The 11,988-nt window shown below is 45.6% G+C and overlaps 1 protein-coding gene across 1 annotated transcript; it reads right to left on the bottom strand.

Moving 5' to 3' along the window:
* Positions 1-8,743: 8,743 nt before the first annotated feature.
* Id4 (inhibitor of DNA binding 4, HLH protein) lies at positions 8,744-10,590 on the bottom strand. Its single transcript, XM_008847583.3, has 3 exons — positions 9,776-10,590; positions 9,413-9,471; positions 8,744-8,820 (listed from the first exon to the last, which is right to left on the bottom strand). Exons 1-2 carry the CDS (start codon positions 10,202-10,204, stop codon positions 9,427-9,429), a joined length of 474 nt encoding a protein of 157 aa, XP_008845805.1. The 5' UTR covers positions 10,205-10,590; the 3' UTR covers positions 8,744-8,820; positions 9,413-9,426.
* Positions 10,591-11,988: the final 1,398 nt, after the last annotated feature.

Raw genomic sequence — 11,988 nt, 5'->3', positions numbered from 1 at the left:
TGAAATGGTTTTTTCCTTCTAAATGTATTTTTCCAGAATAGCGCCATCACCTTTAAAAGCAGCTCATGACGACGCCTGCACCACACACTTTCTCTTCATTTTCCATCCTGTGGATGCAGTAAGAGAAGTTAATGGTCTGGAATGACATAGAAGAGGGTGAGGTTTCCATTCTTTCAGGATCCTCCTTGGAAAGTAGTATAACGGTGTGAAACTATATATAAGAGTTTATTATGACTATTTTGGCTCAGAGCTAGAGTGACTCCAAGGCTACAGAGCAGTTAGCTCTCGATCCATGACCTGTCCAGGGTCCTTCCAGAGTCTCCCTGTGAAGGAGCTTCCTCCTTGCATCCCTGCTCCCAACTTCCCTTCTCCCTCTAGACATACGTGCCCCACCTTCTGCTGGTATCATGCTAATGTTTGCTGCTTGCTCGATTGAAGCCCCTGAAAAATTGGAAATTGTTGGCCAAGAAGAGGAGGCATTCACTGCATGGCTGAGGGCTACAGGTCACTGGCCTGTACTTACAGAGTCACAGTACTGTCTCTCAAACTGGGATTCCTAGGATGCTTGACTCAGATTCTACGGGTAAAAGCTGAAATGTAGGTTCCTAGTCCCCAACCTGACAGATCAGAATCTCTTAGGTGACAGAAGCCAATGAGTGAACTCTGGATTCTACAACTGTAAAATCTCTACATGGCTTTTACAGGCCCAAAATTATACTCATTGTGTGATAAAATACTTTTTTACAAACTACTCTTATTTTTCATAATGCTTTGAAGATGTTTTATTATTATATACCCATTTTCCAGACCAACTGGTTGCTTCAGGAAACCCAGTTGATTAATTGCATAACTCTGACTAGAACTCCAGTTTTTTGGTTGTCCTGACAACCATGTCTCCTTCCCATACCACAGCTTTCTTAGACTGAAAGGTGGGACCATATATATATATGTATATATATATGGTGGGTATTCTCATGTAGGTTAGAATTCTTTCATTGGTCATATTTTTGGTGGTGTTTCTAAAAATTTATCATCAAACACAAGGACCTATTGATAATCATCTGTGTCTTATTCTAGAATTTTAAAAATAATTTTTCAATTTACTTATAGGTCTAAAATTCATCTTTCAGATAAACTTTATGAACTGTGTAAGGTCTGGATATAACTTAATTGGTGGCAGGGACATGAGGATATTCAATTGTTCCAGCATCATTTGTGTGAAATGCCATCCTTCTGCCATTGAATTGCCTTTGTCAGAGAGCTTTGCAATTCTTGGAGCTGGGGAGATGGCTTAGTTGGTAAGATGCTTGCTGCACCAATGTGAGACCTTTGTTCGGATCACCAGAAAATTTAAAAAGCCAGGCATGGTGGCTTGTGCTTGTAGCTCCAGAATTGGGAAGCAGAGGTAGGCAGATGGATCCCTAGAGCTCATAGGCCAGAGTCAGTCCAGCCAATGGGTGAGCTCCAAGGTCAGTGAAACACATTGTCCTCAAAGGGTAGACAGTGATAGAGGATACTTAATGTCAACCTCTGGCCTCTGCATGCACAAGCATACATGTGCATATGCACTACACAAATACACACACACACACACACACACACACACACATATACACACTTCCACAACAAAGAGCTTTGAAATTCTTGATCCTTGTTATAAAAGGGTATCAGCTCTGCTCTTTTTCTTAAAGAAAGTCTAGCATTTTATGATTATTTGCTTAAGAGTCGAACCCCACCTCCATAGGAAGAAACAGGAAGCAAACTGTAGAGTGTAGAATGAGATAACCCATTAGAGGATAAGGTGGGAAAAAACCCACTACACTGGGGTTGTGACTCTGGTTCACAGATATAGAAACCTGGTTTTAGATCTGACTCCACTACCTCCCCTGTTGAGTGTGGCTGATCTACCCCATGACACTTCAGTTCATGAGAAACCCAACACATACACACATGCATACACACACACACACACACACACACACATGCACACACACACACATGCACGCACACATACATGCACTCATGCACGCCCTGCCCTCTGCTTCCAGATGGCTTGCATCTTGCCTGCCACTTGAAGTCATCCCTCCTTGCTCAGGAACTGATGTGACTTTGTTTACTTATCATTGCTTGGCTCGGGGATGCCTCTTTCTTTCCTGTGGATACAGGATCTGCTTTGTGTCTTCTTCCCCTTTTCCATCTCTCCTTCCAACCCTCTGTCTGTGGCTGACCACACTTTTTCATTTTCAAGAACACCCTTATCTATTTTCCATGTTTGAGGCAGCCAAAGGCTTTTAAAGATAATGAAAATCTCTCCACTGCAGTTTTGAGCTGCAAAGAATTTGCTAGCTTTGCTGGTACAGAGTTATAGGAATGTTTTGCTAGTCCTTATGTTCTAGATTCTTGGAGGGTCGGGGTCTACCAGGAACACAGTCACATGAAAATAATTATAATGTAGCACAAGCAGTGATAGCTATCTGATGGGGGCGAGGTGAGGAGGCAAGGCATCAAGTAATTTTTGAGAAAGAGAGAAGGGGGTCTAAATAGGATTAAGATCTATTGTATGAGATGCACAAAAATTCAATAAAAATATATATTGATAAAAAGAGGTATTGGGTGAATCTTAAAGATGGTTTCAAGTTTAATATCCAAGACAGGAAATAGGGGTTCAGGGGTCCAGGCAAGGGTAACACTGTGTGCCAAGGAGGAAAGCATGAAAGAGCATGTAGATAGATCAGGTGGACTCAGCTGGTTTGGCTGGCAGGGCAGGTGCCTGCTGTCCCTCACCCTTACTGTTGCACATTCCACACAAATCCTTCCCAGGGCTGTTTCCTCTTTAACACTCAGGAATCAATCATATTCAGTCAAAATGTGAAAAGATTAGCTGTCTTAGCACATACAGGATGGGACCTTAAATACAGTGGAAACATAAAACGTGTGTATGAAGACAGCCAGAAGCAAGGGCGAGAAAGGGTGGGTAGAAAAACGATTCTATCACCATCATCAACATTTTGAGACAGTCTCATGTAGCTCAGGCTGGCTTTGAACTCTGTAGCTGAGGATTATACTGAACTTCTAACCCTCTAACCTCCACCTCCCAAATGCTGGAGTTACAGACATAAACCACCACGCTCAGTTTATGCAGTGCTGGGGGACTGAAACCAGAGCTTCTGGCATACAGGTAAAGTATGCTACCAACTGAGTCACATCCCCCGCCTAGTAATGTCTCTCTTAGTACCTGGACATCCAGATATGCTGGTCTAGGGCACTGAACCTTCCCCCATAGGCAGAGAGGATGATAAGTTATGTGGCTAGATACATATGAGATGGAACAAAAAGAAGAAAAGAGACGAGACAGAGCCTGGGAGATGACACTGAGTCTGGATATGGAAAGGAAAGGGCCTGAACTGAGGCGGTGCTGGTGCCGGGAGGCTGGAGTGAGGATGTGCGAGGATTCAGCAGTGATTTTTGTGCTCAACAATATGATGGCGTCAAGAGATGCATTCAAGTGCTTTTCTCAAATTTCTGACCTGCAGAGAGGTTCCATTGGTCAAGATAAAGAATCCAGAAAGATGAAGTTTGGAGAAGACCTTTGCTCATCTATTGCTTCTCAGAGGCAGAAAGGACTAGAGCCTTTGTTTCACATACCCCTCAACAGGAATGAAGTGTTTCCAAGAATGGTTGCCAAAGTAAGACACGCAGGGTGCATCTGTTAATTTTATATGTATTTCCTGGGCTCTCCTGACATTTGACAGATAAATGAGAAAATCTCTCTTCTCTTTATCTTTTCTTGAGATTACCTGCAAGGTTCAAGCAACATGCTAGGATTTTTTAAACATGATAGAAAATCAATTAATCTGTTTTCTATATTCTTAAGCCTGTTTATGCTTAAGCATAACCTTTTTGGTTAGAACAGAGCAAAAAAGAAAGAAGAGACAGAAAAAAGAAAGGGAGAGAGAGAGAGAGAGAGAGAGAGAGAGAGAGAGAGAGGCTGTAAATTTGTGGAAATCAACAATCTTAGAAATTAAAACCTGGAGAGAGGGGCTGGAGAGATGGCTCAGTGGTTAAGAACACTGGTTGTTCTTGCAGAAGACCCAGGTTCGAATCCCAGCACCCACATGGCAGCTAACAACTATCTGTAACTCCAGTCTCAGGGGATCCGGGATCCGACAGACAGCCTCTTCTGCCCTCCACAGGCATTGCATGACATGGGTGCATTTACCTACATGCAGGCAATACATGCATACACATTAAAAAAAAAAAAAAAACTGGAGAGAATGGAATAAAATAAATAGCTTCTTTTTTTGAGCAAAATGAGCCCTTTTGGAAGTTACTTTCCTGTCTGTTGGCTGTGTTTAGTTCAAATAACCACAATTATAATCTCTCAACTGACCTCTAAAACTTGTGAGGAAAGTAGCAAATACTCAAGAAAATTTCTTAAATATTTAAGCAAATGTTTGAAATATTTAAAAATTTTAAATATAGGAGTAAATATTTAAGAAACATGAATATGAAGAAACATGAATTCTTATGATTCTCATGAAGAACCATAAGACTGCAATGCTTTGGAAATTAAATTTGGAATACAGGCTAAAATTTTTTTAAATTTGAATCTAATACACATGTCAAAAGTGGCACCCGACATTTTATATCATGAAAAATCAAGAAACCATAATTAAAAGCAAATGATGGCATCTCCTTTCCCTCCAAATTGCATGTAATCCCTTGGAAAGCGCCTATCTAAAGCATTTTGTTCCTTTCCTCAGAAACTGAGGGGTTCACTTTTTTATGGACTGAGGAGCTTTTCAAAGTAACTTGTTTTTACACCTCTTCATGTCAAATGTGTGAACTGGCTGTGAGGACTAAGCTTTCCATAGCCTCCCTACTTGAATTACATTACTTGTGGTGTGTGTGGCCAGCCTTTGGTAACATGGTCTAGACCAAAGTTTTAGCACTTAGGAGAAACGTTTTAGGAGCTGGGATAAGAAGGGAGCACTTCAACACAAACATTCGTGAAAACTTTTGAAAGATTTAGAGTGTTTCCAATGAGGCCTGTGAGATCAAAAGTTGTCGCCCTTCAGTAAATTAGTTCCCTCTGTGCACAGTGTCTTTTATATTTGAAAGTATGTGTTGAATTTTGCTCCTGGTAGAGCTGTAAGTAAAATCAGTTTTACATTCTTGTGGGCAATGGTTCCAATGAATAAAACCAGTATTTTAGCAAAGCATCATGGGCTGTAATTGAAAGAAATCACCTGGGTCTGAAGCATGCCTTCTGAGGGCAGCCCTACTAAGATTCATTCTGAGGCAGAAAATTAATTTCCTGGGCCCAACAAAGCATCAGTAGGAAGCTTTCCCTTCTTGTAAGCCTGGAGGGTGTGGTGCTCGCCCTCTGGAGACCCAAGGGCTACATAGGCTGATTACCATATATGTAATTAATATGTGCTGACTAGAAAGTCAAAGGCAGTTTGATTTGACTCTACTACTGTGCAATAATTTTTTTCGTGTCTCTTATGTACTTTAGGTTTGGGGCTTTTTTTTAATTCTAATTTTTTTTGGGGGGGGGGCGGTCTAGGTTGCCCTGGATACCACCTGGTTGCTTCTTCAGGAACTCGGCTTCTGTGCCAACAGACACTACCGAGTAGGGAAACTTTCCTCATTCAAACTAGATTTTCTTCCGGTTTGAATCACCATTTTTAAACCACATTTTTCATCACATAGTAACACTGTAAATAATGGAGGTGATCCATCAAGAGACCCACACTTGATAATGAAAAATCACATAACTCAGTGAGAGTCAATTAAAAAAAAACCCACAAACTTCAGAACCTTTTTCTCAGAGATTAATTTATTATTACAGAGGCATCTAATACAACACGTTTGGGGGAGAATCAATTTTTTATAGTTCTGAATATGTAGTTAAAGCTTGACAATGAAGTTGAACATGACTTATACAAAATCAAAGTGTATTCGTTCTTTGAAATGACATTTTTTTCCTTTACTATAAAATGTCTGAGATGGCAGGATTTTATAACAACCTTAGGAATGATTTCTATAGTAGGGATGATTTTCCTCCCAGGGGTTTAAATTAATCTTATTCTTTGGTTGTGTATATACAGTGAAACTCTATAAATTAAATGAGACAAGTCAGGATATTTTCTTTTGTTAAAGTAAATACTTGCATAAAAAGAACTATCTATGTGAAAGACTTCAAATGTTTTTGTTATCTGGTTGCCTTGTCAGAACATAGACAAAATATTCATAAAATGTAATGTCTTACACAGTGGCCTGTATTTGTTGTCGTTTAATGAGCAGTAACTCGTTTCTTTAAGAGATGTCAAATGCTGCTTCGGTAGCCAAGGAGAAAACACTAATTTTCAGAAACACAAGAGCTCCAAATCCGTCTCTTTCACTGTTTTTTCATGGCCCTAGATTTAAGAAGCAGCATCTCTTCCATAACCGAAAACATCGACCCATTTGTTTTGAGATTCGGAGTCCAGCAGTGTGAGTTTTAAAGTCTGTCCAACAGCTTAGGTAGGGTTCAGCAGTCAGGCATGACAAATGAACAGTCCCAGCGAAGGGCGCGCATGTGACATGCTTCCGACTGAAATTAAACTGCCAGAGAAAAGGAGGAATTGTGCCCTTTCTAATCACAAAGAATGCCATCCTTAGAATTCTTTGGATTTGGAATTCCACCAGTGTTCTAGTGTTTTCCTCCCAAGTGACGAGAATGAGAAACATTAAAAAAAAAAAAAAAAAGAACATAAATCTCACAGAAAAGCAGTCAGTTCTTTGACTTTATAAGGTTCAACATCAAAAACATCAAACTCTAAAAATACCAGAAACCAAAGAGCTGAGGGACAGGTTAGCAGGACAGACTTTTAAGAAACCCTCTGACTGATTTTAACCTAGCAGTATTCATTTTGTTCAGTCCTATTGGGGTATTGCCACTCCAGCTGACAACTAGGGACCGAGTATTTCATATTCATATCAATATTTGACTTTGACCTCATAAAGAGTCCCTTGGGTCTGTAATACTTTTATTCTTGTATAATCTGAAACAAATCCTTTCCTTTTAAAAATCAAACAGATCACATTTACACACAGTTCGCTATTTACAAAGTACCCAATTAAATCCTACTTAATTCTCTCACTCTAAAAATTCCGTCTAACTGGTGTGTAAAATACCTATTACATTAAATGCATAATGTTCTTGAACCATGGAGTTCCCATCTCACCTAGAAAATATTACTTTCCTGGAAAGGAAGGGTCCTAAATAAATTCTACGGTGTTAAAGAAATGACACCAGAAATCACAGGACAAGACAGATAAATCTACTTTTAATTTCCACATGTAAAAGTTACACAGCACAAGAAATCCAACAGTAGCTTAGTGGTAACTGACATAGCTATAGTGAAAATCACTTTTATAAAAAAATAATATAGATGCGGTCATCAGAATTTTTGGTCTACTTAAGTTAATGTTTGAAGATCGACTTTTATCCCTGCTTGAAAGATTTGCCATTATGCCTATTTTTATTTTCTCTCCCACTGATGCCTATTAATGTTCTTTGGAGGAAGGAGGGCAGAAAATGTCCATTTCCAAGAGTTTGTCCTTTGGTAGCAAGCAGAGAACATTTTTTCATTACTGAGTTAAGTAATCTGTACAGACAGGAAACATCATGACAGTATGCTTTAGCGTAAAACCAAGAGTGACATTTTTTTTTTTTCCACTTTAAAACAGATTTTTAGACTCCTTAAAGATCAAGCATGTCTCTACCCTAGGTGCAAAAATCTTCAGAATCCATTTTTGACCTCAGTTAAAAAAAAACACTTACTCTTTCATACATTACACTATAAAACCCTGTACTTAAAAGCTGATAAGGTCTATTTTCAACATGTATACTTCAAATACAAAGGTTTCCATCTAGGTTAAAGAAAACACATTTGAATGGACTCAGAACAAGTTTATTTTGTGATTAAACATCTCATGCAGTCATGCAAGACCAGTACCTGTAACTGTTACTTCCCAGACAAAGATACTGAGCAAAACGAAAACAAACTAACCGCCTGGCCAAACAGAAAAGACAGTCAAGGTATCAAGAGCTCTGCAAGTGAGCTGGAAAAATAATTTTTCAAAAGAAATATTCCCATAGATTAAAAAAACACACACATAATATTTACAAAAAATATTTAATTAAAAATATCTTATAATTACAGTAGTCTATTAAAGCGCATATACTTTCTCACACTTAGAGAACATTTCTCTATATACACGGTATGAAATGTCACTCAGTCATCTATACAATATGTAACATTCTTGCAGAGAAAACTTCCCTGCCCTGTTATAATCATCTATTTTAAACAATAGATGTGAAAGAAAATATCTACAATGCTCTGGTATATTAGTAAAGCTTTAAAAAGCAAAAACTGAGCTCCCGGCTCACAAACGTAGCCTTCTAAAGTCGGATTCACTATCGATCCTCTATTTAACTGTCCTGTCACACTTGCTTAACTTTACTGCACCTCCCAAAAAAGAAAAAAAGAACCCACAGAAACGTACATACAGTTCACAGCGGCTAGAGGTGAAGAAACAGAAACAAAAGAGATACGTACGGAGAATGCTTATGAACGTGCAAAAAATTTAAAAACTAAATCAAAGTTTTCTTATTCTTTACTGTCCTGGAATGATGAGTGAAAACGTTTCTAGATTTGCTGAAGTTTTTGTTTCTTTCTCTCTTTTTTTTTTCTTCTGGTGGCTTTTTTCTCTAACTTCTGTTGCCCTCCCTCTCCAGTGCTCCTGGCTCGGGCTCAGGCGGCTGCACACCTGTGGAGGAGGCATGAATGGGGTGGGGGGGGGGGGGGGGAGGTGAGGCTTCTAGCTGCAGACTGACTGGCGCCACCGACCAAACTCAAGACATGCTTGATCAACAACCCAAAACAAACCACCGGGTCAGACAGCACTCGCAGCCCTCGGCCCGGCCGGGCAAATGCGGGCAGGGGAGAGGCAGGAGAGAGGACCCGCCGCGGGGCGCGCAGCCCACCTCCCTCTTGGTGGGTATCAGGGTGCTCGGGGGTGGGGGTGGGGGCGCGGGACTTTCGGGCAGATTCCAGGCCCACGAGGGTGCCCTCCCTCCGGGGTAGGTAGGACCAGCAGGGCCCGAGGGTCACAGAGTGAACGACGGGGACAAGGTTGACAAGCCTCCGCCGAGCGTCACCCCCGAGTTGGAGAGAGAAGTAGGGAAGGATTTGCCTGGGTGGCAGGGAGAGGAGGCGGCGGCTTCCTGGGGGAGTGGACGCTCGGGAAATGCTGGGGGGCGGAGGGGGGCGGCAACATCGCCGCGGTGCCCTGCACCGACAGCCCCCGGGGAGGGCCGACCCTGCGGAACCGCCACCCGAGAGGGGCCGCGCGCGCTCACCTGGCCAGCTCGGCTCAGCGGCACAGAATGCTGTCGCCCTGCTGGTTCACGGCGCCGGCCTGGAACGGCAACCCAACACCGAGGGAGAGGTTAGCGTGCGCACACCACGCCGTCGCCACGGTCCTGGGAAACCCGGCTGGCGCGCGCAGAGTCCCCACCCCAACCTGCACCCCCGAGGAGCCCCCTGCGCTGCAAGTGACAGTCCAGGAGGCGCAGGGCTCCGGCTCCCAGACCCAGGACCGCCCAACCCTGCAGGAGGCTCCCCACCGAGATGCGGGACGGGGTTGGCATCTCCATCCCCGGGAGGAGAGGGACCACCCGCCTCCCGCCGCCTCGCCCTCGCGAAGCCCCGGGGCCTCTCACCGGGTCGGTGTTGAGTGCGGTGAGCGGGGTCCGCGGTGGCGCGGCCGGGCAAGCCCCGGCCGGGTGCAGCGGCGGCGCGGGAGGCGGCGGCTGTCTCAGCAGAGCCGGGTGCGTCTCCAGCGCCAGCTGCAGGTCCAGGATGTAGTCGATAACGTGCTGCAGGATCTCCACTTTGCTGACTTTCTTGTTGGGCGGGATGGTGGGCACCAGCCTGCGCAGGCGGCTGTAGCAGTCGTTCATATCGCACTGCAGGCAGAGCGCCGGCTCCTCCGCCGCCGCCTCGGCCGCCTTGCAGCGCGCTGCAGCCGCCGCCGCCGCCGAGCCCCCCAGGCTGTGGCCGTGCTCGGCCAGGCAGCGCAGCGCCAGTTCCCCGCCGCAGCCCGACGGCGCCTTGCGGCCCGAGGGGCGCACCGGGCTCACCGCCTTCATCCCTGCGCCCTGGGACCCGCCGGGGGACGAGCGGCCGAGTTCCGGTCCTTGCCCGCGGTGCGCTGCGCTCCCTTCGCCTGAGCGTCCGGCGCGCTCGGGGCACCCGGCGATCCCGAACCCCAACGATCGACGGGAGGGGCGCCCCAGCTTTGACAAGCGGCTCTCTGGGCTCCGAGGGCGACGCACGGCCCAAAGCAAAAGACAAGAAAAATCAGAAGCGGCGGAAGGAAAACCCAAGTGCCCACCCAGGTCCCCCGAGTGGCTCCCTTCCGAGCTCCGACTCGGCGGGACCGCCGCCGCCGCGCTCCCCGAGCCCGCGACTCCCCGCTCGGGAGAACGACTCCCAACCGCGCCTCCCGCTCTCGGATGCCGCCCGGCCCGCCGCGCAGCCGTATTTATAGAGCCGCGCGCCCGGGGGCGTGGCTAGCGCGCGGGCCGGGGAGCCGCACCGGGCGGACGTTGCCGGGCAGGGCGAGCGGGTGGCAGCGCCGAGGGAGGCTGCGAGGGCGGGGCTGGGAGGCGGGGAGGCGGGCAACCCGGGTGCGGGGATGGGCGGGGGTCGGGAGTGACCAGCCAATCCCAAGGCCTCTGCCACCTCGGGGAATGACGCTCGGGCCAATGGGAAGGGCAGTCCATTCCGTAAGCGTCGCGGGGAGGGCCTTTGAGAAAGGGAGAGCTGGGTGGGCGTCGGGCCAGGATGGAGAGTGCCGGAGGGAGGGGAAGAGAGAGAAGTTCCTGCGAAGAACTGGGGGAATGTGCCGGCTGGAATGTGCTCTCCCTGGGCCGACGCTGCTGAGGGACTGTGCGCCCTGCTCGCGGGTCCTCTGTCACTCTTCACAGCGGGGAGCCCAGGGACCCTCGGGTCACATCCCTCCATCCTGGAGATTCCAGAGACACTGAACAAGAAGCACGTTCGTTCGTTTGTCCACGTTCCCCCCTCGGTGTCACCGGTCGTCTTTTCACAATTGTCGAAACCGTACGATGGAACGGAAGGGGGGAAATATATCTATATCTATATACATACATATATACATATGTGTGCTAAAGCTTAGCAAAAGAAAGGACATTAATGCCGCGTTTCTGATGAAGGGACATGGAAATTAAAAAAAGATCCAAGATCGTGGTGGGTTTTTCTTTGGCTCATCCAGACGCGGAAGTGGGTTAAAGACCTGCAATAGCTTTGCGCGTTAAAGTAGACTAAAAATGCACGGACACGTAGTGTTTAAAATTCCACTATGAACATATGATATTAATTCAATTTATGTAAAATCCAAACCTGTGACTTAATTTACGCCATTAAGGCGCCGCTTCACGCATTTCAGATCACCCCACTTTGAATAAGGGGATAAAAGTCCAGAGGCTCCCCGTGTGGCAACAGAATATTATTCATATTCACAATCTCCAGTCCGTGGGGTCCTGCTTGGGCCACGCCCTGTTACAAGGCCTGTTCCTTTAAGGACGTTTTCTCCTTGGGTTTTTAACATAAAAGCAGTCCTTCAAGAATGAAATTGCACAATGTTCAGTGCACCATGTGGGGTATGTGTGTGTATCACCTTCAAGAAACAGCAGAGCCCTTCAGGTGACATCAAACTCACAGTCCACGAGGGAAATGGATTTTGAGTGCTTTCCCCTGCATGTCCTCCCAACCTTTAGGCATGCTAGGAACTGAATTACCGCACGAATTTTTTTTCTTCTTGGGCCTGACATGGACCAGTGCCTTCATTTTCAGAGAGGGGGGAGAGAGAGGAGGGGAGAGAAAGGGAAATGGGGAAGGAATGGGAAAG

The sequence above is a fragment of the Nannospalax galili genome, unplaced genomic scaffold (genome assembly GCF_000622305.1).
Source record: "Nannospalax galili isolate Female #2095 unplaced genomic scaffold, S.galili_v1.0 scaffold1083, whole genome shotgun sequence".
NCBI lineage: Eukaryota > Metazoa > Chordata > Mammalia > Rodentia > Spalacidae > Nannospalax > Nannospalax galili.
Note: the sequence above shows the minus strand (reverse complement) of the source record. Positions and strands in the feature narration are given on the sequence as shown.

Excerpts from the sequence above, each read along its gene's own strand:
- Id4 (XM_008847583.3), bottom strand. The coding sequence starts at position 10,204 with ATGAAGGCGGTGAGCCCGGTGCGCCCCTCGGGCCGCAAGGCGCCGTCG. Across the intron at positions 9,472-9,775 it reads CCGCACTCAACACCGACCCG|GCCGGCGCCGTGAACCAGCA; the intron begins GTGAGAGGCCCC and ends TTGCCGTTCCAG.